The 27,316-nt window shown below is 36.1% G+C and overlaps 1 protein-coding gene across 1 annotated transcript in view; it reads left to right on the plus strand.

The window, feature by feature from the left end:
* The window catches only part of ND-ASHI (NADH:ubiquinone oxidoreductase subunit ASHI), a 144,247-nt gene that overhangs the window by 87,906 nt on the left and 29,025 nt on the right, over positions 1–27,316 (plus strand). The window contains exon 3 of the mRNA XM_014356495.2: positions 20,190–20,348. Within this exon, the coding sequence (XP_014211981.2) occupies positions 20,190–20,348 (159 nt within the window). The remainder of the gene's footprint in view (positions 1–20,189; positions 20,349–27,316) is intronic.

The following is a 27,316-nucleotide window of genomic DNA, read 5'->3' on the forward strand; positions in this document are numbered from 1 at the left end:
ACTTCATTGTATACAACATTTTATATCAATAATGTGTTTAAACGGCTGGTTTTGTGTGTTGAGCAGTGTTTCATTGTGTGAGAATGGCACAGTTAAAAAAATTTTAAACTAAAATTTTTTGTTCTGAAATTTAATAACCAGGTGTATATGAGTCATTTTACAGAAAAAGGCATATTACGTGGGCCAAACGGAACGGACAAACACTGAAAACGGGTAAAAAAAATTTTGTTGTATTGTCCGTGACCGAAGTAAACTAAAAAATTTTTTGCCCTGCTAGGTTTGCCTGAGAAAATTTTTGACAACGATTTTTTTATTTTATTTAAGAAGAAAAGGAGCCTTATGGGCTTGAAAAATCATCTTAAAATCATGGCTGTACCACTGACAGATAAAATTTAACTTTATTCTTGCACTTGTACGATTTACTGTGTCCGTACAATTGTATACTACACTATCCTAGTTGACCATAAAACACTGCACAAAAATATAATACAATTCGTTCAAAAAAAAGATTGTTACAGGTTCGAAAAATCATCTTAAATTCGTGATTATACCACTGACAGATAAAATTTAACTTTATTGTTGCACTTGTACGATGTAATGTATCCATACTATTATATTCTACACTATCCCAGCCGACAAGCTAACACACAGTAAAAATACCATGTGTTTTGTATCGTTACGGGATAGCGTTACAGGCTTTTATAAAATCGTCCAGAAATCAAGATTGTAACGCACCAAACGCAAATTAAACTTTGCCACTGCACTTATATTATATATAAAACAGCTGAATTTCAATCTGCCACCTCCCGAATCGATAACGGAATGCTTCAAAAAGATAAATAACATTCTGTAGCGTTACGGGCTCTTAGCTCTTATTTTGAGGATACAAAATCTTCAAATTTGCGAGTCTGTAGAATAGTCTTATTATAATGGAAAAATCGGAAAAAATTCCTGCTAGATTCTCAATTTTTATAGAATAAAAAACGCCTTAATTTGAATGCCCAAATTTAATTGCGAGCGTTTGTGAGAGTATTTTCTGTTAAAATGTTACATTTATAAGATTTTGGTCTTGTAACTTTAATAGCATTCAACTCTTGGATATAATTTTTTTAGGCTGTCTAAAATGCGTAAAAATGTTGTTTATGTGAACAGTTTGAAGGTATCATACCGTAGAAAAATTAGTAACTCCGTGGTTTGATTCCTGGCGTCATCAAAACTGCAAACTGTCTAATGAGACATGAGCCTGTTACGCTAATTTAGCCCCTTTTTTGTATATATATACACACACGTTTGAACATATATATATATATATATATATATATATATATATATATATATATATATATATATATAGGTCTTTATAAGCTGCGCAGGCAACGAGTGCGTGCATGCTGCAGAGAGAGCATATAGTGTAGAAACAAAAAGTAGGAGAAGCAAACGCAAGATGGCAACGGACAAAACTCCATCGCCGCTTTGCGTTTTGCCCATAGCTATAGTCAATGCGTTAAAGGTGTCGACTCTCTGCTTTAAAACCATAAATTTCTGGCGCTAGGCTCATGTCTCATGATGACATTACGGCATAGACACTGGCGACGCCATAGCTACATAGCAGCCTGCGCTTAGCTCGTAGCAGCTACAGTAAAAGTGCATGGCGTGCCGCACGGGCGTATCGCATTGACGCTCTCATGCGATAATACCATTTTTTCCCTCTGCGTGTAGTAGAAAAAAATACTTGCATTTATAAGGTCATAATTTTTGAGTCTTGAGTTTCCTGACTCATAAATATATGACAGTATAAATAATAAATACATACGTGCCCACATTCATATAACGTTAGTCAATAGAAATGAATTTTCTTATATGATTCGATAATTTTATTAACAGCTGTAAAATCCTAAATGAAATTTTCGTCTGAGTCTCCAATTTTTTTTGCTATGTCTGGAAAGAAACACAATTTCGAGTTTCACAAGAGAAAAATTAAAAACCTTAGATGAACAAGATTAAGAGTCCCTGTAGAAAGATGCCAATTTTATCTGCTCAGGAGGCAAAACACAAATTTTTTTCCTCAGAAAAAAGTTTTGACTTCAAAATAAAAAAATTAATATATATTTTTTATAGAAACTTGAAATCTTGTATTTTTTACATGAAACTTAAACTCAATTTTCTTGAATGGTGTGGGGGCAGTTGAAACACCTTCTCTCTTTACTAACGGAACAAAAGTATTGCTTTTTTTTACAAAATTGTTTATCACGCATAAATTAAACAATAAAAAATGCATGCATTTTTTTTTGTACATTGATTTATCTGCTCCTGCAGCCGTAGAAGAATTTTTTTGCATGTCTATTTGCATTTATATTTTTCTTTACTTTGTGTATAACATACTGTAAACTACTTATGTAAATATTAAACTACAATATAAATATAGTGTGTGTTATACTTTGTTTTAGTTGATGCCCACATAGCACCTATTTTCAACCATACGATAATGGATCAAAAACATATTTCCATTGAAGATCTACAACAGGAAATTTTTCGATTTTCGATGAAATTTGAGAACGATCCTTTTATATGCGTTATGCGTGAGGGTACATCAACGATTTTAGATTCGTGGCCTTGAGAAAAAGTATGATGAAAGTGAGTTTTGCTTGATTCTCCCCCCTTCGCCTCGTCCCCCGTGATGTACTCCTGGTCCCCTCTACACCACACGACATCACACATTTTGAATTTTATTTCTTTTTCTTTTAACTAATTCTAGAAGAAGAAAAAAACAATTTTCAAAGAGATTTAAACCCTCAACCTTCTGTACACTAGCCAAGAGCCTTACCCACTCTGCTTTGAGCAGGCCCGACAATAGAAATTTGATAACTGCAAGTTATGTTGTAGTTCGTAACTTATTTTATATGTACATTTCTATTTATTGTATATCAATTCATTTGGTTTCACTATCAATTACATTAATAAATAATTTGTTTGATAAAATAATTTTTTTTGTTAAATTTTCTGATAAACTAATAAATTTGTTACTTTAATCGTTAATGAATAATTAATTATACAATTTTTCCGATTTTTTCAAAATTTTCAAAATGAAAAAAAAAATTTTTATGCTGTACAAATACAATAATGTATTTTTATTGTGTTTTATTCTCTTACAATTTTTTTTATTCCTGACAGGGACGTTCTTTACATAGTTACCAGGAGAAAAGTTCAGAGGAATGAGAGGAACGCAAATGTGAGCAGCTAAGCTGGCAATGAGGAATGTATGGTGAAAGCTAAATCCAGAGAGTACCAGGGCCACTAGGTCCAAATTTATGGATGAATAAGTGTATACGGGTGATTGTGTGTTATTGTGTTAGAGCGACACTGTCGATGAACTTGACGATCCACGTTATCGACAAATAGTATATGTAGTATGAAGCACTTACACGACCACATTCATACATTTATAAATCAGGACCGAGTGACCCTGGTGCCCTCTGAGCTAAGCTTTCACCATATACATCCTTGATTGTTTTTCTCGTGTGGATGTACTCACAAACATGCCATTACGCATACTTGATCCCCTCTTTCTAAATTTATTTAAAAATCAACTCGTGGATCTATTTGAAATTATGATAGGTTTATCTAAAACTAATCTTATATACCAAAAAATTTGTGAGATTTCTACAGATTGTGTAAGCGCAATTTTACGTGATTTTTCCATAAGGTTACATGTTAGATTGCGATTTTTTAAGATCAAACATAAAAAAACGGTACAGGTAAAAGATCAGCAATTTTTTTGGGTATTTTTTATACTATTTCGAATAAATGTTTGAAGTAAATAATAACTGACCAAAAGAACCTATGTATAATTAACGCCTTTAAGGGACATTCCTTGGCATGTACCACCACTATTCTATTGAAGAAAGTGGTGCTGCAAGATGGTTTTTCTTCATTTTTTAAATACAACTATATTTTAAGTATTCAATATGGACTAGAAATAAGTGTGTCAGCGTAATGTTAAAGATGTAATTGGCATAGGCAGAAGGGAGTTGTTTTTAAACAATCGAAAAATTTGATGAAAGTGCACAGTCTTGTACTGGCCAGCCTACATATTGTTAATATTGTATTGTGCTCTAATATATTATTTATAATCGTGAATGTATTGAACATTGAACATTAAACATTGAAGGTATTTTTATACTTATAATTGTAGTGTATTCATATAATTTCATAGAAGTATAACTTCATACTTGGGTACCCAAGCATCCACTGTTCACTGATTTTAATGGCTGTACATACATCTAACTCTGGTAAAATAAAGAAAAAAAAACAATACACACATCAGGTAAAGAGAAAAAAGTAAAATTAGAATTCAAACCAGTATATGCAGCTCATATTTACTTAAAGCTCAGGTTAAGGGCTTTGTTAAAATTCGTTTTATAATATATACACTTCGTTGAAATAAACAAAAATATAAAAATATTAGGACAAGAAAAAAATTTTTAATATTATGCAAGGTGAATAGTAGTTTAAAGAATATGATGATAATGAAAAATATGTACATCCACTTCAATTTGAACCAAGACGAACTCAAATGTTATGATCCAGAAGCCATGCTGGTCACCAAAAGTTAAGGAGCGTGTACGCAGCATTAGCTTGTTCACCTCTACACTGCAGTGGTACACTAGAAAACATTTTTATAACAAGTATTTTTATGTATAACTCTTCAAAAATTTTAGAAATAAAGTAGTTTTTTAGTATTTGATTACTGAATTTTATGATTTACTACAAAATGGTATCAGTGTAGTCGTATTTTTTTAAAGTGTGCATTAATTCTTGGAGATATCTTAAGGTTCAATACAATTTATGGTTTTTCCGGTAATTTTTTAGCTAGGTACTACTATCGAATGTATGTACAGCCCTAAATGGAAAATGTAAAATGATATCGGTTGAAAATAAATTTTTTTTACAAACTGCAAAGTCTTACGATGCTTCCGCAGTCTCTACAAATTTGCTAAGTTATGCGATAAAAGAAATTTTTTTTTTTAATAATATTAAAAAATTTAATATCGTGGGAAATATAACTGTGAATATGATGCACGATTTATGTGAAAGATTCGCCCCGTACACTATTAGCAAAGTATTGGAGGGCCTGATTTAAGATAAAGTCATCACTTTAAAACAAATCAGCTCAAAATCAATACATTCAATTATGGAAACGTTTAGAAACAAAATAAGCCGCTGCAGTTAATATTTATAAAATGCAAAAAAAGTATGGAAAAATTGAAGATCAAATAAACTGCATTCACTCAAAGAATTATCAAAAAATACATTTTAAAGATGACAAAATTGCTAAGGCAGAATCATTAAATTTAAATAGGTACCTTGGTCTTAAGCTTGATGACTTGATTGATATGCAAAATAAGTATAGGAAATAATAGTATCTATGTTTTCGAAAGATTATTAGAGTGCTCATGTCTCCTTCTTTGAGTAAAATACAAACAGATAGATAATATTAAATATCTTATTGGTACACCAATGCATTTTCTAGTTCATTATTCTCGAGTAATTTTTGTTCATGGCCCTACTTTTGAGTTTTTGGGTGATAAATTTGAGAGAAAAAATAAACAGTTAAAAGAAAGAATTGTAGCAATTTTTAGTAATTTTAATTCACCGTTAAGTTTTGCTATGAGACATCAACTACAGTTATGCAGTACATCTATGTATGCTACCAAAATCCATAACAATGTTGGAGTATGCTAGATAAATAAAAAAAATTCGTTGTCAGAGGTAAAACATTTTCTACTAGATCTTCTAACCGGAACATCAACATTAACATTTAAAAATGTGATTATTCTTAGAAAACATCGACAAGTAACAGTATTTTTGTATTTGAAATAACAAATAATAGCCTAAGATTTGACATACTCAAAAATGTTCTCATTTTCGAAAAAGATATATCTTTTCAAGTAAAAGAGCTGTACGTATCATATTTCAATAATCATCGTTATGCTTATTGTGTGTATTTTAATAACAATTATCCTCACATGTGAATTAACATTAACCGTGTAATAAGAATGGCGTATTACTTAAAAATTCATAAAATCCATATTAGATACGTAGAATGATAAACGTATAATTGACAAATCTATTATTGTTGAAAGCATTAAAAGTATTATTAAATTTATTCATTTGTTACTTTGCATTGTAGTTTGACACAATAAAATTTATAAAAGATTAACAAAATAACGTGGCTGTAGGTAATTAAGTTATATTTATCTTAAAAATACTCTGATGACCCTATACTTACTGCAAGAGCTAAAGGTTACACCTATAACATGGCCCGTGGCTCTGGCTATACTTCTCACCCCTTACACGCACGCACACTCACGCTTTCGTACTCTTGAACTTTACATCAACAATAAAACGCGAGGAGGTAACGGGAAAAAAACCAATGCATCCATGGAATTTGTTCATAGCTGTAGCACATGCGCTTGAAGCATCAACTGCCATGTCTTAAAGCTACAGCTAACAGGTCAACGCACCGCGCGGTTCCATGCGTTTCATTCTTGATTTCAGTCTACGCACTCGGAACATTGATTACTATGGGTGTAAAGTGTGATGTCTATGAGAGCGTACCATTTAATTTTACGAACTTGTTCTCTGGATACAGTTTAGACGGACCGAGCTTTAACTGCACGCTGTTGTAGCGTAGACTTAATGCCTGCAACGCCAGTGCTCTCTTACTGCGGGACATTAGCATAAGTACCATAGGATACACATAACTTTTCTTCCCGTGTTATATCCAAACAGATTAGCATCCTTCAGAAAAGCATTAATCTTTTTAAATCTAGAAAAAATAAGGAATTGGAAGATTTTGCAGTTGTGTACTCTAAACTCGAGAAAGACAAACTCACTATCAATACAGCAAGTACTTAAGCATATCTCAACGCTTATGGTCGGATTTTTTCGGGCAAACAAGCTGCCTTGTTTTTGAATTGGATCATATGCCCTTTTAGTTGATACAGATGAGATGCAAAAATGCAAATTGTGTAACAGAAAACATTACGAGCTTTACTATAATGATAAAAATTTGTGTCAACTGAAAAAAAAAACGAATACTGTTGACAAAACTCTTACTTTGCTTACTCTTATTTTTTTAAATAAAGATTGTCTTACAACGACCAATTCTAAAATTCGTATTAAAATAAGTATGTAGAAGGTTCTAAAATTGATGCAGCTTCAGAAAGTGTCGGTCTTAAAAATGGAAATCTAATTTTACGTAAGAATCCTAATCAATAAGTCAACAGCAGTTTGTTTTCAACTCTGATACAGAAAGTATTAGATGATCGTAATTTTGTTAAATTTTTTAGAAAAAAAAATTGGAATTTGTATGCACATTTTTATGTATGCATATTTTATGTATATATGCATATAATATGCCTAACATAAGAAGTCAAAATTGAACAAGTTAATTTATAACAGACTCATAAAATAGACATCTTAACGAACAAAATTAGCCTTGTCTCAATTTTTCTCAATAACATTAGTAGACTTTTAGCATTTATGATAAACTTTTCCAATGGACGGATAGAATTTTTCGAAAACTAATGAATATTTTATAAGAAATAGCTTCCATTTTATTTCATTGCATTTATTGACTTAAAACTGCGTTTGAGTCACTATAAAAGTAAATGATTTATTTTTTTTTAAACTCCATGCGAACTCCAAGTGTTAAGAAAATCGGTGAGGAGCACTTACCTGTTTTCCGTTGTCAGTGTATGATTTTGCATCTCCTGTTTGTGTCCATAATGCGAAACGTTTTGTGACAGAAGTTACTTTTGTTAATAAAATATGTGTCATTCTTCCCCATGTAACCTATCACTAGAATAAGTCGGTGCTGCTGTAGACAATCGTTATTTTGTAACCTTTTTTTTGTTTCCAAACAGTACTGTTTAAAATTCAAGGTCTTTATTGGGTTTTGTTGGGCGCATTAAGCGAAATATGGACCGCCTTAGCTAACTGCATTGTATTTAGGAGTCTCAAGCGTGTGACTATAGGACTAGATGTATGCGTGTGTGTCTGCATGGGTGAGAGTGTAGCTCTGCGCAACGTGTGCACTGATACACGCGATGTGCGGGTCAGTCTCCTTCGTACATGGCTAGCGGACAGACGTGTTTCATCGTCTTAGCTCCTGCAGCTCCTTTTCATGTGTTGCGCTGCCCACGCGTATACCGGCATAACTCTACCTTCTTTTTCTTTTCGGTTATTTGAACACCACTGTAAATTCAGTTCTATTACTTACCTCTCTGTTCACAACAAGTTTCATAGTTCTCATCTACTGCGATTGTTTTCTAATTCTATTTTCAAGTGATTCGATCCAATACGCTCAATAATAATTTCTAGGTCATATAATACCTTTTATTATTTGCTTGAATAAAGTAATTTGGTTGTGTTTATTGTTGTTTAAAATAATTGCAGTGTTGTGGGTCATTTTATTTTAACACCTACTACGGTGTCCCTTCATTGCCCATTGTCCTTTCCCCAACCTGGTGTGCTCCCAGTCCCGGCAAAAAATCAACCAAAGACTAGGAGCTTTACTGGCCTTTGACCTTTTCATACATACCGGTCCTTCGAGCCGGATTGGGGGCGACGAGGTTTGGTGAATAGGGGGTCGCGTGGGATCCCTCGCCATCTTCTCTTTGTTGAATCTCGGCTAACCGTATGCATCGGCGGTCATCTTGGTGTTACCTCGTGCTTTTGATAGAAGGAGGATCAGGAGAAGGATAGTAGTGCTCTTGCGCACGCGTTTTCTTCCTCTCTCTCTCTCTATCTTGCAGTGCGGCTGCTGTTTTGTGCTCTATACACACACACATGCACTCTCTGCACTTGCTTTCGAGCACGCAGTCTATCTTGCAGTGCGGCTGCTGTGCTGTGCCCTATACACACACACACGCACTCTCTGCGTTTGCTTTCGAGCACGCACTCTATCTTGCAGTGTGGCTGCTGTGTTGTGCCCTACACACACACACGCACTCTCTGCGTTTGCTTTCGAGCACGCAGTCTCTCTTGCAGTGCGGCTGCTGTGTTGTGCCCTATGCACACACACACGCACTCTCTGCGCTTGCTTGCAGTCTCTCTTGCAGTGCGGCTGCTGTGTTGCGCCCTATACACACATACACGCACTCTCTGCACTTATATTGTCTCTGACATCTCTCTATAAGCGTTAATTTAAATGCTTAAGTCTCATGTAACATAAGCACCTTTTTTTCTTGTTTTGTGTGTTTGTTGACGGTAACCGAGTTAACATTGTACTTACTCTACTCGTCCCGTTCTAGACACACACACATACATCTACAATCAAGCATACACCTGGGGCGTCACTACCATTGCTGCAACCGGCTGGTGCAGACCTCTGCCTCTGTGAGCCCACCTACGGCATCTACACCTTTGCTGCAGCCTGCTGGTACAGGCCTCCGCCTTCGTCGTGCGGCCGCCGCTGACTTCAGTGCCGCTACCTGCTTCCACGGCGCCGCTGCGGGTTCGCCCTCGTCGTGCTGCCGCCGCTGACATCAGTGCAGCTTACATACTGTCAGCGCTACTGCTTCTACATGCTGGTACGGGTCCTGTCCATGTCACCGCTGCTGTTTGCTAGCTGCTGATTCACGGAGTACACCGTTCGTATTTAATAAGTACAATTATATCGGCGTTGTTTTTTAGAACCTTTCCTTTTCATGTAAAAGTTCGCTTTGTCAACTATACTTTATTTTGTTTTAGAGATCAGCGCAACACGTCAATAAAGTAAAACCGTCCGTGGTTTAAGAAGTGAAAGAAGGTTTTGGTTATGAATGGTGGCAAGGCTGCTGGTTGAGTGAGGATAGAGGTAAATTGGAAAAGAAAGGGGAAACGGAAATAGTCCCCACCTTCAGATTAGGTTTTCGTTTCCGCACCTTGATATTATCTGTTTCTCGTTTTCTTTTTTCTTTCCGTCAATTCTTTTTTTTCCCTAACACTCCTGTAAACAAATTCGAAATGGAAGCTCTTACTTCAGCTCAGTATGCAACATATAATAAGATTAGGAATTCTTACGCGAATTTTAAGAAGTTAGACCAAGCCAAGATGACTTGCGGGCAGGCGACCGCTCGGCTTAAACAATTGGACAATACCTTTTCTGAATTTCAGTCTACTCATAGTCTAATCTGGAGCCAGGACCCCCTATCGCAAAGGATCACCCTTATCTGAAGGAGGACGTGTATCCTAGGGGTGAGGAGCAATATTACTCAAATTTAGGAGATTTCACCGATTTTATTGATAGTATCAGAGTTATTATTGGTTCTCATGACCCTCCTAAGGGTAGCGATCCAGTTTCTTCGTATTCGAGCCTTCTTCGGGTCGATCTTCCACAATTTTCAAGAAGTAGAGAGGATTGGCCTCATTTCCGTGATGTTTTTAAAGCTTTGGTCCATAGCAAAACTGGAATTTCTCTGGCAATTAAACATCATTTTCTGCGGACCCAAGTCAAGGGTGAAGCTGCAGATTTGATAAAAAATATTCCACTTACGTCAGAAAATTATAATCAGGCTTAGACAACTCTAGTAGACTACTACGATAATAAAAGAAGGTTAGTTTACAGCAATGTAAACTCGATACTCAACGCTCCGTCTATGAATAATAGCTCCTCTGTTGAGCTCAAACAGCTGATTAGCCAAACTCTTAGGCCTCTTGCAGCTTTAGATAACCTTGAGCGCGCTAAACACGGTGTAGGAGATTTGTTTATTGGAATTGTGTCCCATAAATTGAACTATGCCACCACCATGGATTGGCAAAGGCATTTAGGTAGTTCCCTAGACCCTCCTATGCTGGCTCAGTTTAAAGGTTTTTTAAATAACCATTTGATTTCGTTGGAATCTTATATTCCTAAGCAGAAACTCTCTGTTGCGCATCCATCACCCAAGCAGGGAAAACAGAAAGACGCCACCTTTGTTTCTTCGTCTCATCAGACTACGTCCACAAACCTTGTATGCCCTTGCTGTAATGGCGAACATCATGTTCGATTACGTGAGATTTTTAAGTCCAAGCCATGGCCAATTAAAAAATCTATTCAATCCAAGGCGAAACTATGCCTCAACTGCCTTGGTCCGCACAAGTTCAGGGATTGTCGTTCTACCACTCTTTGCGCCTTCTGCCAACAAAAGCATCATACTCTGATGCATAGAGATTCCAGTTCTTCTCAATCTCAAGAAAAAGGTATTGACCCAAAAAACACCACCAAAGCTGACAAGGCTCCTGATGCTAAGGTCATTTTAGATACTAGTTCTGCTTTTTGCTCCAATACTGTGTTATTGGCTACTGCGAGAATCCAAATCGTCTCTCCGTTGGGTAAAGTTCTAACAGTCCGAGCACTCGTTGACCCGTGCTCTCAAGCATCGCTTATATCTAGGTCACTTGTCCAGATGTTAGGTTTAAAGCCTCAAAAAACTAGTGCTGTTTCGACGGGACTTGAAGGAGTAGTCAAAGCAAATGCTACCCAATTTGTTACGTTCAAAATTAAGCTGCACTTTGAGTCCAAATTCTCTTTAGAAACTAGCGCTCTTGTCATAAACAGAGTGTCCTCTTACCTTTCGCCTGCCATTAGTCAAAGAGTGCAATTGGATTGTTTTAAAGGCATTCAATTAGTTGATCCATACTTCTTGAACAAAGATCCCGTTGATCTCCTTCTTCATGCTGTGACTTACGCGACTATTATCGAGGGGCCCATAATAAAGAAAGGTCCTAACTACCCCACTGCTGTAAAATCATCAATTGGTTGGCTTCTATCAGGTGCTATAAGTTCTCTCAGTACGGTCCAAAATCAAGTCGTATCTCTCAATATTTGTCAGGAAGATAATGTTAGAGATTTGTTGCAGAAGTTCTGGCAGGTAGAAGAGCCTCTGAGCTGTAAGATTATCCTTACTAAAGACGAGCAGATATGCGAAAAAATGTTCGTCAAAAACTACACTCGAGATAAAGCAGGGCGTTTCACAGTGTCCCTGCCCTTCGAGGATTCTACAGACATTTTGGTAGCTTCGCGGAAAGAGTCATTCCAGTTAGCTCGTGCCATGTTTCTTCGTCTTGAATCTAAGTTCAAACTGAACCCAAAATTGTTCGAATTGTACAGGGAGTTTATACAAGAGTACATCGATTTGAACCATATGTGTTTAGCTGACCAAAACTCGACAATTTGGTACCTCCCGCATCATGTAGTTCTAAGCCTTTAAGGATCGTCACCTAATTTGCGTGTAGTTTTCAATGGTTAAGCATTCACAAAATCGGGTGTTTCGTTGAACTCTATCCAATATCAGGGACAAAACCTTTTAGCTACGTTATTTGATCTTATAATGAAATGGAGATTCTATCAGTTCATCTTTTCCACTGACGCAAAGAAAATGTTTCGTCAGGTGAATGTTCAATCGGCAAATCGACCCTTTCAGGCTATCCTTTGGAGAGAAGACCCTCCGCAACCTCTATCTACTTACCAGCTCAATACCGTTACTTACGGCTTAGTTTCTTCACCCTTTCTTGCCTCTCGGGTATTGAAAGAATTAGCTGTCCTTTACCATGATACTCTTTCTCTTGGAGCAGAGATTTTGAATACTGAAGTATACACGGACGATTTCATATCGGGTGCTGATAGACTCACAGAAGCTAAGCAAAAGGTAGAACAGCTGGATGTTCTGACCAAGCTAGCTGGTTTCAAGTAACGAAAATGGTTAAGCAACGCCAAAGAGATATTAGCCGAGATCCCTGAAGAATTCCATTCTTCCAATCCACTTAAACTGCAAGATGACCATGAGGTCACATCAGTTTTGGGTCTTAACTGGAACTCCGATCTCGATAGTTTTAGTTTTAAGGTCAACTTACCATCTTCTCATCCAATTTGGACTAAACGCAGTGTGCTTTCTCAGTTAGCCAAATTTTTTGACCCACTTGGTTGGATTTCTCCAGTAATTATTAAAGCTAAAATGTTACTACAAGAATTATGGTTGCTAAAGTTACCATGGGATGAGAAACTTCCTTCTAACCTTCTGAAGGAATGGAGTGAGTGGATCAATGAAGCCCAAATTTTGGATTAGATTAGAATTCCGCGTTGGAATCGGTTCCAACCCGTTGACCCGATAATAGAAATTCACGGCTTCGCTGATGCTTCTAAACGAGCTCATGCTGCGGTTCTCTATCTTCGTACACTTACAACAGACATGGTTTTTACTTCATTAGAAATATCTAAAACCAAGGTGGCACCACTAAAGACGCTCAGCATTTCTCGTCTCGAGCTGTGTGGTGCTCACTTACTTTCGAAGCTAGTGAACCATCATGTCTCAACTACAAAGGTTCAGGCTTCGGCTATTCACCTATACACCGACTCTATGGACACTTTGTGTTGGATAAAGTCAATTCCATCTAAGTGGCCTACCTTCGTTGCTAATAGGTGTTCTGAAATTCAAACCTTGACACCTACAGCCTATTGGCATCATGTCAAAACTAAAGAGAATCCGGCAGATCTCGCCTCTCGCGGGATTCTGCCCAAGCAACTTATTGGTCAGAAACTTTGGTTTAAAGGGCCCGAATTCTTGAGGGGTCGTGAAATCGTTTTTTCCGACATTTCACCTAAAAATTCTCCTGAAGGTGAAGATACTGTTCTGAATGAAATGCTTTCTGTGAATGCATTAGAATGCCAAGATAAGTTACCAGACACTTACTCCGCTTACAGTAGTTGGCATAAATTACTCAAGGCTACAAGTTACTGCCTAAGGTTTATATTTAGGTTAATTTTCAAATGCCAACGTACTTCAAATCGAATAAAGTCTGCTAAACGTAATGACGTTAAAATTTTGACGTCACAAGAGTTGTCTTTTCTGGATTCATCCGATACTTTAAGGTCAGATAGCCATTGTTTAACATTATCAGAACTGGACAATGCTCGATTAGTTTGGGTTCGTGTTCATCAGATGTTCCGCTTTCCGCACGAATACCGTATACTTTCAAAAAACTCGTCTTCATCTGAATCCGAACAGGTTCCATTAAACAGAAACAGCAGCATCGCCAATCTGAATCCTATTCTTGTCGATGGAGTGATTAGAGTTGGGGATAGACTTGGTAAGGCTTCGATCCCTAGCCAAACTAAGCACCCTTTAATTCTTGCTCCCAAAGATTATCTGACCGACTTGATAATTAATTATCATCATAACTTAGTTTTACATGGTGGCACTCTTCTTACTTTGACATCTATTCGCCAAACCTACTGGATTGTGCGACGGCGTCAAGTAGTTCGTAATAAAATCTTCAAATGTATCTCTTGTATTCGGTATAATGCCAAACCGCATGTACAAATTCCAATGATGGGAGATTTACCATCATCCAGAATACTGGAGTGTCCAGTGTTTACTAAAACGGGTGTGGACTACGCGGGTCCCTACGCTATCCGATTGACCAAATCAAGAGGAAAGGGAACTCAGAAAGGGTACATTTGTGTTTTTATTTGTATGGTCACTCGAGCAGTACACTTGGAAGTGGCGGAAGACTACTCTTCTGAGGCCTTTCTTGCTGTTTTTAGTCGGTTTACATCCAGGCGAGGGTACTGCTCGCACTTATACAGTGATAGGGGTACCAATTTCGTAGGTGCATCTTCCGAATTAAAGGAGACACTCTGCCAGTTTTTAAGGTCATACAACCTCAGCAATAAATGGCTGAAAGCTGGAACCAATTGGGATTTCAACCCACCTTATGCGCCCCACTTCGGTGGTTTGTGGGAAGCCGCTGTTAAATCAGCTAAACGGTTGTTAAAACAAGTTATCGGCGACCAGGTGCTCACTTTCGTAGAATTTTTACTCTCTTATGCAAAATAGAGGCGTGTTTGAATTCTCGCCCCCTAGTTCCACAATCAGATGACCCTTTCGATTTAGAGGTACTCACGCCTGCCCACTTCCTGAGCTATAAACCTGCCTTCCTAACCCCCGAACCTCAGTTAAAAAGAGAAGAATTTAACCCTTTATGACGATAGAAATTTATTTCATCCTGTCTCCAACATTTTTGGAAGAGATGGGTTAACAAGTATCTTGTGTCATTACAAGTTCGACAAAAGTGGATTTTTAAACAAAGAGCAGTTCGAGTCAATGATCTAGTACTAATTCTCCAAGAGAATACTCCACCTTCTCATTGGCCTTTAGGCCGGGTGACTCAGGTATTCGCAGGATCAAATGAATCTGTTAGAGTTGTTGAAGTCCGTACCGCTACCTCTACTCTCACTTGACCAGTGGTCAATCTCGTGCTAGTTCTACCGGCCGAGGAGTTTGATGTTAATAGTTAGCAAGCTCCGTTATTTGTAAAAGGACAGCCGTCTTTAAATCTTTCAAATCCACATATTCTCATAAGCTTATTAAAAGGTGATAATAATATTGTCTTCCTTGATTACATTTTACAATTATTATTTTTTATTATGTAGTTAGATATAACACTAAAAACAAATCACAAACTTGGTGTGCTGCCCGTTAAAGAAAATGCCCTCACCTCTACCCTGGGAATTTGTAGAATTGAAGTAACTAACATAATTATTATTTTTGTTTGTAACTGTTAATAAGTTTAATTTTTCGTTATCTTCTACTTGGTCTGTCTTTCTGTCATTATACTCAGACATACCAACCCGGGGGAATGTTTAAAATTCAAGGTCTTTATCGGGTTTTGTTGGGCGCATTAAACGAAATATGGACCGCCTTAGCTAACTGCATTGTATTTAGGAGTCTCAAGCGTGTGACTATAGGACTAGATGTATGCGTGTGTGTCTGCATGGGTGAGAGTGTAGCTCTGCGCAACGTGTGCACTGATACATGCGATGTGCGGGTCAGTCTCCTTCGTACATGGCTAGCGGACAGACGTGTTTCATCGTCTTTGCTCCTGCAGCTCCTTTTCATGTGTTGCGCTGCCCACGCGTATACCGGCATAACTCTGCCATCTTTTTCTTTTTGGTTATTTGAACACCACTGTAAATTCAGTTTTATTACTTACCTCTCTGTTCACAACTAGTTTAATAGTTCTCATCTGCTGCTATTGTTTTCTAATTCTATTTTCAAGTGATTCGATCCAATACGCTCAATAATGATTTCTAGGTTATTTAATACCTTTTATTATTTGCTTGAATAAAGTAATTTTGTTGTGTTTATTGTTGTTTAAAATAAGTTCAGTATTGTGTGTCATTTTATTTTAACACCTACTACGGTGCCCCTTCATTGCCCATCGTCCTTTCCCCAACCTGGTGTGCTCCATATCCCGGCAAAAAATCAACCAAAGACCAGAAGCTTTACTGGCCTTGGACCTTTTCATACAGGTACAAAGCAACTAATTTTGGATGTATTTTTAGTACTTGATACTTATCTACGTACCAGATGTATAATAAAAAAAAAATTTTTTTTACCAAACTCCCGACAAAAGACGACTTTTCTTCCATGATTTCAAAAACGAAAGCGCTTCATGCTTCGTGAGTGAAAACTTGCAACCTCTACTCATAGAATGGTATACCACGCATTTAGTGAGTGAGGTTAGAAATCTCTTAGATTTGTCGTGAATAAACGCCTGAGGCAAAGCTAAGGGTGGTTAACGTGAAATCTAATACGTTTCTTAACCTCTGAACGTGGTGCGTATACAATTTCTCACCAATCCAGCTGTACGGAACGAAATTTCCTTGTTTCGGCGCAGTGAAAGAAGTATTTGTGCCAAAATATGCGTATTTGCCACCTTTATCTACTGCTGGCGAGGCAATTTCAATGCAGATTCTGCCAAAAAACTTTTTTACTTAGCAAAGAATGTGAGTTGTGCCTGAAAACTTATAGTGTGCTCTTGATTTTAAAATCGTAAAAAAAAATATTTCAACGGAGGAAGGTAAGAATTTATATAGTACACGAGACAAAAATACAGCATCAACTCTTGGTCATTTGCATTGTATACACTCAGGGATGCCGTACTCTCGTTCCTTGTGGCGTAATATACTATCCCATTCAACATCAATGTACGTATGATTATTTTATTTTTTTCTAACATATAGTATACAATTTTTAGCTATTGCATAGCTTTTATCGCGGGCCTTGATCGCGGTGACCAAATCAAGAAATTCTGGAACGAAAGTAAAACCCAACACCCCCCACTCCGCCTACCATGTAGCTCGGCCGAGCGTTGGCTTAACGTGTATGTATATAATACGACTGTACGAATCTCGCACGAATCGAAACGAGCTGCTCCGAAATCGGATGAATATGTAAGCAGCTGTTTGTGAGAAAGTATATACAGGTGTTTAGGTATCCATCATATCTTTATAATGCCACAATGGAGAACTTGCAGTGAGTGTGGCAGTGTTTTTGACTACGGAAGAAAACTAAACGTGACCGTGTCAGCTTATCGTCAATTAAACTAACGCCAGGCATCGCTAAGTAGGTGGCGCGAGATTTAAAAAAAGAAACCCTTATAAATATAATGTAAATGTGATTAATTGGGTAATCCCGTAACCCGATCGATTGGAATATTAGCATTCACGCTGATAATTAATTAATCAATTGTTAATTAATATTCCGTTTGAGTCTTTTACGTCATAAATTGAAAAACATTTTTATATCATTGTGAACATCAATTTGCTGTAAGTTCTTATAACGCAGTGAATAAGAATTATTTTGTCCAAACGTCCTTGTGGCTTGATAATATTTCTCCGCTAAAAAAGTTGAATTGCATGGTCTACTGATATACACGGTGAAAAGAGATTGCGTAAAAAATTAACAGTGTGCAAGTGATGCCATAAGATTTGATGGTACCAAGTAAACAGGTAAGTATACTTACATTTCAGGTTAAATATCGAAATTATCAGTGTTATAATACGTAGTAATATTTCGTTAAATGAAGTAATTTATTATTATTATTATTTTTTATTAGTAAACTACGTCCAAGTGTGACATCTTTAATTTGTGTAACTATTGGATTAAGATGTTACTGGTAAGACTACAAGAAAAGATTTGGAACATTCAATCATATTTTTTACAATAAATCTTTAATGACATTAGATTTTGCGATTTTTTTATTCTTGTAGTATTGACGTGTCAAATATTAATCGATCATTCTTTCTGGTGGTTAAAATTGACTATCTTTGACTGTTTTACAAGCTGTAAAAACTTTTCTTGTCGATCACCACGCTTAAAAAGTGTAACTTGAATGAATATCAAAGTAAAAAAATATCCTGCATAAATAAAAAATTAATAAAAAATCATAATTTCATAAGTAAATAAAAAATGCTATGCACTAGCTTTACTGCAGCTGTCCCTGATTGCCACACGTCTGTTTTTTTTTTTTTTTTTTTTTTTTAATCCACATTAAGTAACTGTATGACTTCCTGACCCATGCAATTTTGGCACGTATGAAGTTAGGTTGAGTTGATACTTCTCTTGCAAGCGCAAGACAATGTTATATAAATACGTATGTTAACGTTTAAAATTATTTACTTGTACTGTTTCATAACACTTATAAATCCAACAAAACTTTTGCCTTCTTTTAAAGAAAAGATACAGTTTTGTAAAAAAAAGTTTTGTACGTAAAAAACATTCGATTTTTTAAAACAAATAAAACATCTGTACCAGCGTAACTGAGCATAGTTCAGTTGGTTTAAGCGAATATGAGGCATAGTCCTTGAGCCTCATGACTTATTTTAATGGAGTTTTGTCCTTCGCAAAAAAAGTTGTTCTATATCATTAGGTGTCGTTTTTTCAGTCTGAGTTCCCCTGACTAAGTTTGGGATTTGTTAAAAAATCTAAGAGATAAAATAACATAATTAGATTAAAAGTAGGTAAGAATAAATGTCTTTCATGTACAGGTGTTTTAGATTAATTAAGTAATTAAAGTGATGTACGGTTGATACACGTTGAATAACAAATGAAGTCCTTTTAATCTGATAAAGCTTGGTGACTTCACCAACAATCGTAAAAATATTATAATTTAACGCAATTTTTTAACAACCTATATCTTTTAATCAATAATAAAAGGTACAATTATGCAATTAAAAAGTTTTGGAGTGTATCTGTGTCTTACTATTGTGAGCATACTTTTAAATTATCTTAATTGTTTATACTGTTAAGTTCTTAGGAGCTGTTGGCATTTGCTGTTGATGCCACTTTCTCCAAGTGGTATTTAATCACTTTATGATAGATGTCATAATTTTCGATATGCATCAAAGTAATTTGATAATTTAGTTGCAATTGCATTAAACACAAACCTCCTGAAGTATCACAAATTATTTTAAACAGCAGATTTTGTAAGGTCACGCCTACTTTACAATTAGCACTTGACTCTCGTGTTACATACTTTTTCAGATCTCTATGGTGCCCAACATAAAAGAAATTAAGTAAAATTTTAATATTTCAATTATCAAGTCGCAGTTCTCTGTTGGTGTACATTTTTGATACTAACTGTAGTGAACCGTATAGCGGGGGTGGCGTAATTGAGCTTTAACAGCTTGAGACAGTTACTTAGATATGGTCAGTAATACTTGATCTTTATGAACCCTAGAATACATGAAGCAGCAGTAACAAAAGGACACGAACTTTAATTTAAAAATGGAAGTAACAAACTATTTATTTACAGACTATTTTACAAACTTCAGAGTGCGGCTTAATATAAAAGATGTCGAGCGTCTAGCCTTCTTATATATTACGGCAAATGTGTATAGTGAGTTGCTTCAGCTGTACGCGCTGTAGGCAGACTGATACAAATTCATTCAAAAGGACAGCGCGCAACAAGATGTGTGTCTTTGTATTAAGGGTAGTAAATATACTCGTATATGTAAACTTAATTTAAAGTAATATAATAATTAAATAAGGAACTTTGATGAGATGAACATTCCTGTTAACGTTGGAGGAAGTCTTTGTTTACATGTAGTATAACAGTGTTCACAGAACATGTTACTGAAATAAAGGTACAAATGAAAAATTATAGCGATCAGCTATGAGAATTTAAAAGTATATAGCTAAATGAACAAATTTGACTAAAATTCACTTAAATCCTAAAATTTTGAATATTCAGCATCTTTTTAAGCTTTATTATAAGAAAAACAGTATATAATTGCAGTAATTTCATTTGATATTTAAAAATTGCCCTGTGCAATATATCATAATTGAGTATGTATTTTAATGTATTTTATCTGACCCTAGGTTCATTTTGATATCGATATGCTGGGAGAAGATAGATGTGACATTGGTTTGAAGGAACGATATTCAAAAAAAGTGATTATTTTCAGTACCTTACTGATTTTTGGTTGTCTTTTTGGATCAAGTTACGTTTCACTTTACGTTCCAATGTTTCAACCAGTGGTACGTATCACCACAAAATACATCGTAAAAATTTGGACCAAAATTTGCACATTTGATTGATGTTTTATAATTATCATAATTTATGCCATGTAAAGAACGAAAGGAAAATGGAAAACAGTTTTAACTAGTGTTTTTAATAAGAATTCTAAAACGATGATAGCGTATACTCTTACATGTATTTAGTAATGCAATAAATAAACTCATTGATAGTTTAAGAAAAAAAAAGTGTGCTATATAACATAATATAACACTATTTTAAAGGTGGTGTAGAAACATGCTAACAAATTATATGGATTAAACAAATATGACATTGAAATGAGAAACGATATGGTGCGGCTAAAAAGTCGGATAGAAGAGCTTTGAAAAGCGAGAACAAAAATTTAACTCCATAGAATTAACAATAAAAATAAAAAAAATTTCATTTTATGCCAAGATTTGCAAATGCAGTTCTGAGAGAGATAAAAAAAAGGTAGCAAACATGAGACGTACGAAAATACTAAGAGGGTGTAAAAGGACTTAAAGTTTCTTGAAAATTGTGAGAGGACTTAGAAAGGGCAAACAAAAATTTAACACAATAAAAATAACATAAAAACTAGAAAAAATTTACCTTTTTTAAATGAGCGTTCGAAGGGAGAATAGAAGGTTGTGTGGAATGATCCTCTGAAATCATTGTATAATATAGCAACATAAATGTACTAGCCTCGTTAAAAACTTAACTTACTCAATATGCCTTTTGAATATAAAAGACTACGAAAATCTTTGTAAAGTAGATCAAAGAAAAGATGAAGTAGAAATAGTTTAAATTTATAAGATACTTGAATATTAATTTATGAGAAAATTTGAAAATACTTATTGATCACAAGATTTTTATTTTAATTACCAAAAATAATAAGCTATATTCTTCATATACAACCTTAATTGTTTCAACTATTTTGAAACGTCTAGAATTAAAAGACAAATAATGTGAGAATTTTAGTTCATTTACATCAACAGAAATTTATATAAAAAAAAGTAACAAAATCGCTAAAAAAAACTTTTTTTGATTTAAATATTTGATTCAATGTATGAAAAGTTAAGTAAAGACCAGATCGCAAGTTTCAAAATTATACTTACAAAAAACAAATTTTTTTCATTTATGGCTGACGAGGTTTAGGATCAACATTGCTATATAAAATATCAATTGACAATTTTATTTCTTGTAGCAAAAATTGTTTGTATATAGCGTGGTGTAACGTACGGAAGTATAAGTAAGACTCTGAGTGCCCTCTCCTTGCATCTCGAAACAAGGAGCCTTAGGGCCAAGAGAAGAGAAGAGTGCGTAAAGAAAGAGGCTTCCGAGAAAGTACACAACGAACCTCGAAAGGGGACACACGCGCGACTTTGCCTTATGAAAGCGATATCTTGAATAAGGTTTTTAAACGTGATAATCGCTGATCGTTCTTGCGATGCACCTCCTTGTTAATCTCTTTCTGACGTAACAGATTTGGTGCTAGGTATGGGGTAATTTTTTTTTTTTTTTTTTTTTCGTTTGGGAAAAATAAAATTTGATCGAGATGCACACGTAGTATAGTGCCGCGAGATTATGACAGTTTAAAATTCAGAGGCCGGGGATCTGAAAGAAAATTGCGCGAGAAAAACAGGCTGAAGAGGGTTAAGACGCAATTCACTTAACGATGAAATGTTTAAAAAAATATATATGTTGTAAAAAAATTTGTATGGATGTTGTCACCAAATTTAAACACAATCGTGTCTACATATTTCGAGAAAAAATTCATGAAGTTTTCCTTTCTCGTCGCCTTTTATAATCTTTTATAATCTTATATATCATGCGCTCAAATGTGAGTAGTCAAAAAAGTTGTAGAAAAATACCTATTACGCTTGATGTGGCGAAGAGAACGTTTTGAAAAACTAATATGTTATTTGAGACAATACACCTGCAAAGTTTCAACAACTCTCAACAGCGTTTTAATTAATGGAATATCATAAATCGAGGTGGGCACTAAAAACAGGTAAACTCTGTACACTCTGTCCTCTATTAGCTGCCATTGCTAAGTGAAAAAGACTAAACATCAGGACTCTTAACATAACATCTAGCGTAGTGAACTCTAATAAGAGGAACCAGAAGCGTTGTCTCTTCAGATACAGTAAACCCACGGGTCCACACTATACTCAACTGACTCAGGGCAAGCTGAATTTTTTAAATAGGACCCGAATATATCGTGTAAGTAAAACATATACAGTTAAAAAAATCTAAAATACAGGCACAGCAAACGTACCTCTTTTCGGGAGTTTCAACTGTAAGGTTGTGAATGGCAGAGACAAAATAAATGACGACAGGGCTAAGATATGTAACATGTTTAATAGAGGAGAACTAGGAAAAGATAAAAGACAGCAAATTCTAGAATTAGAAATAGACCCGAAAGGATTTCAGGAACTTGATGCTCTGGACAACGAAACTAGAGCTATAGTGATGAAGCTGTTTGCCACAATGAAGGTAAAATACGAAAATAATAAAGAAAAAAAAAAAAAAAACAGATAATCTACAAGATAAATCATCAACAACCACAGAAAAAACCAAGAGAAATTAGGGAATGGCGGAAAATAATGGAAGACGCTACCTAGACAACGGTATTAAAGAGATAAGTGAGGAGCTAAAGTGGATTAAAAAGGTGGTATTTACAGCAGCGGTTCGTCCCACTTATAAAGACAAACCCACTTGGACTGAACCGCAACCACACGAGCAAGGGCAGAGGGAAAATATATTTTTAAACTCACAGTTACATGGATAGAGTGCTTATACGTAGCGCGATACGCAAAGATCACAATATAACACTCTAACATCACTCAGCCACATGACAAATAATATCTCATTTTTTTACGGTGACCCAATCATTTTGTCACCATTGAAAGAAGTAGTGAAAACAATTGTGCAAATAGTAGACCCAGAAAACAAATAAATTTTTCTCGGCATCATCGCAAGCAGGTTAGAAAAAAGAGCAGCCAAGCGTTTCATGCCAAAATTAGCCCAGTTAAGAACGGTTTAAGAATTTTTTTGTGAACTTTCGAATAGGTACGGAAGCATAAATAACTTAAATACTATAATGAAAAAATTTAAAATACTCAAACAACAAAATAATAAGCCAATACAAAATACGGCAGGAGGGTGCAACATTCGTGTAATAGACTGAAGATGCTGCATGGTTCAAACCCAATCTTATTGCCTATTCTAAATCAAGTGCTAAATGAAAGTGTAAAAGTGAAACAATTCACTTATGATGTGCACCCAATATTTAGGCTTAAAATTACAGGTTTGAATTTAGGGACCCTTTGTAAAGCAATAATAGAAGAATAAAAAATTGAAAGCGACCTCAGTTTACGCCATAGAATACCAGTAAGTACAAGTGCCCGGCCTACGTACAATAATGCAACAACCGAGTGGGAACCACTAGTAAAACTGACAAGGAAAGAAAAAAACACGACAGAGAGCAGTAGTGGGGCACAAGGAGCAGTAGCAACAGCATCAGCAGCAAACGAAAAACGCTGTATATACTGCGATGGCTGAACCGAGCATCTAGTTGAGAAAGGTCGAAAACTACTTGCGTTGATAAACGACAGAGAAGCTTGGAGAGACTACGGAAAAGAACTGAAAAGATATCGCAATTATTATCAGAGACTAGGAGACTACGTGAGAGACTGCCGCTCACGCAAGCAAGATAAAGAAGAAAAGGAGAGACAGCAAAACGAAGAGCGTAATCAATCTGTGAATAATAACTCGACTGACAGAAACACCGATAATTATAGGGACAGGAATGATAATTTTAATAAGAGTAATTACAATACTTAATGCAGGGGTTGTAACAATGACTCAGTAAAGCCACATAAGAGGAAAAATAATTATAACGACAGGTATAATATTTACAACCCCAGAGGTAATCATTATTATGGCAACCGTAGCAATGGTGACTTGTACAGTAATAACAGCAAAGGCACATTTGACCGTTATGGAAACGGCTACAAAAATCAAGATACCAGAGACGGCTACAACAGGAATTATATTACGCATGGGCCGCTACAGGATAGGGGCCCATATCAAAAATGAACTAAAGACAAAGAGAGATACAGAGAGAAGCGTGTCTGGCGAGGAAGAATGTGCGATAGAGGAGCCGCAGACGATGGAGCCAAAATAGTGAAAGTAGAAACCAACCACAACAGCCTGAGTATTTACTCATTGCAGGAAAAAATAGAACTACAGCAGATACTACAGCAGAGTACGAGGATAGTCCTACTCAGTGGAACGGCAAACGCACCAGAAAAGGTAGGAAAGCCCGTAAAAAGGGTAATCAGACAAAGACATCGGACACACATGAAGATAATGACGAACGCAAGCTTTCAGAATGCGACCAAGATATAGCATAGCATAGACCACCATCGATCCAGTTACGGGCCCCTCAGTTAAAGAATATAAAGGCAACTTTTTATGCGGATACAGGTGCAGGGATTGGGATTCTAAAGGAAATTTTCTTAGCACTGACATGCTTATGAATAGTAGGTATCGGGTAGCTTCTCTCAACTTGATCCAGGGAGCACGCAAAACGTTGTGCACGGTACAAAATCAACTGCACAGATTAAGTGCATACTACATGCCGTCCCCCATAACTTTCCAATTGATGTAGGAGAAATCATAGGGTAGGATACTTGCCATATCAGTGCCAGATAAGCTCCGCTGACATTATCAGTAGATTAGATGACGTATAGGTACCATTGTTAAAGCCGGAGTGTTTTAAAATGCCTACAAAATGAAAATGAATGGTTGACGCTTAAATGAGGAGAAGCAGAAATACAGCAGAAAATAGCTGAATACCCCTCCAAGACATGGAGGAAGAAATATTGTTTAGAAACTTTATAGCCAGAAATATTAAGGGAAAAATAATTGCAGAATGTATTAAATTGAGTGACGAGATGAAATACGTGCCTGTTTTAGAAGTGAAGCTACTAGAATACGAAAAAATTTACCAGAAATACTTGAAAGACGTTGAAGGGGATATTATCAAAAGTTTGGAAAAAGTAGTGATAAGGTTATTTTATGAAGGAATAAGTAATGATAAAGAAAAAACGGAAAATTTTATAAAAGACTAAAAAAAGCTAGAGAAAAAAGTAGACAGTGTGATGCAACTCGTAGATAGAGCCGGTGTAAGCCACATCGTAGGCAATTGACAGGTAATAACTAACCCAAAGAATTTTGAATTAGCCAGAGATTATCCTTAGCCGACAAGCGTTAAGAAAGTGAAACAGTTTCTAGGTATCGTAGGCTACTACAGGTGGTTTATCAAAAATTATGTACAAATTGCCTAACCTCTATCAAGACTTTAAAAAACGGGCACTTCATTAAAACGGGGCGACCACTAGGAGCAAGCGGTGAGATAGAAAAGGACAGACCGTGCGAGTACGCATCACGCTGTTAAATTGAGTTTCCTTATTCTAGGTATGATAAGGGCCTGCTTGCAATTGTATTCGCTAAGGACCAATTTAGACTTTATGTGTATGGACACAAGTTTACAGTGATCACGGATGACGAACCTGTGAAACACTTCCACTCATCAAGGAAACCAGACACCTGATTTAGTATACTTGAAGCAGAACTTGAAGGTTCTGAATTTAAATGATACATCGCCCAGGCTTAACAAACATGCCAATCAATGCGCTTTCAGGGAACCCGATGATACACGAAGGGAAAACAAACCCAGAGCGTCCTAGACAAGAGCTGCATAAACTAGCTAACCAACAGGAAAATACAGAGAAACACAAGAGTGATGGACCCCTGGCTAGAGTTTTCGAAGTTCAAGCAACAAAAAAAGAAAGAATACAAGGAAAACCAAAAAGGTGAGAATCAAGTGTACAAGCCTGGAAGAATCTAGTAATGACTAGAAAAGGAAAGAAAAATGACCAAAAGATAACCAAAACAGTATGCATGATTACGTAGTCTCATAGGTCAAATTCCGGTGAGCACGCAAACGACAACTTGATGTACTATGCAGACAGCGACCGTATTTTTCAGTCACACCACATATAATTGAACTATCAAATGAAACAATTACAGAAAGATACGATACATCACGAAAATCACATACAGAGACACCTTCAGAAGGAATTACCGAAAAAAAAAAAATCGGTAGGGAAGAAAAAGGAAATATGGAACAAAATACTAACCCTATAATGGACATGTAAATACAAAGGAGGCCGGTTATACATGATCTATTGGAATTCAAATCCGATGAAACTCAGACCTGAGTAAAGATTGATATTAAAAAACACCACGTAGAAGGTAGGCCAAGAATGAGGATTAATGTATGGGAGCCTATTAAAACTGTACCTGTAGAAAACGTGGCATCACAGATAAGAAGGGAGGCAAATGACATTATATACAGCTAGAACCAGGGGACCAAGTCAGATGAAAATGAAAAGCAATCAAGAAATTAACCTAATGCACCATTTGAGATCGCTACGCTACCAGATAGGTATTTAGAATGTCTAAGAGACAAAACGTAAAGGAAAACTTGTGAATGCGCACAACCCAGTAGTATTCTGGAAAAAATATCAAAAAGACTTTCCGGACCACCTGTAAGCTATTTGTTCCCCAGTCTTATATTTTTATTTGGTCTTGACCTATCGACTTACGAGCTGCGAGCAATGCTGCGCAATTCAAATTCATTACAAAAATGCAGAGCTGAAGGAGGTGGAAGAGGTATTAGAATAACGAACAGCATGTGTAAGGATGACTGCATATATCTGTTTTCCCAAAAATTCAAGAAAAATATTTGTGTTTACCTGGCACTGACAAATGAGAGTTATATTTATGCATATTACATTGCAACTAACGATAGTAAGTTTTACTACTTACATGTAACAGAACCGGTGGAAAATAACCAAAGCATCAGCGAGAAAGACCAGGAAAGCGAAGGTAAAAGGAT

The sequence above is a fragment of the Copidosoma floridanum genome, unplaced genomic scaffold, assembly GCF_036245765.1.
Source record: "Copidosoma floridanum isolate Cflo_tuat_1 unplaced genomic scaffold, Cflo_Japanese_pri ptg000021l, whole genome shotgun sequence".
Classification (NCBI taxonomy): domain Eukaryota; kingdom Metazoa; phylum Arthropoda; class Insecta; order Hymenoptera; family Encyrtidae; genus Copidosoma; species Copidosoma floridanum.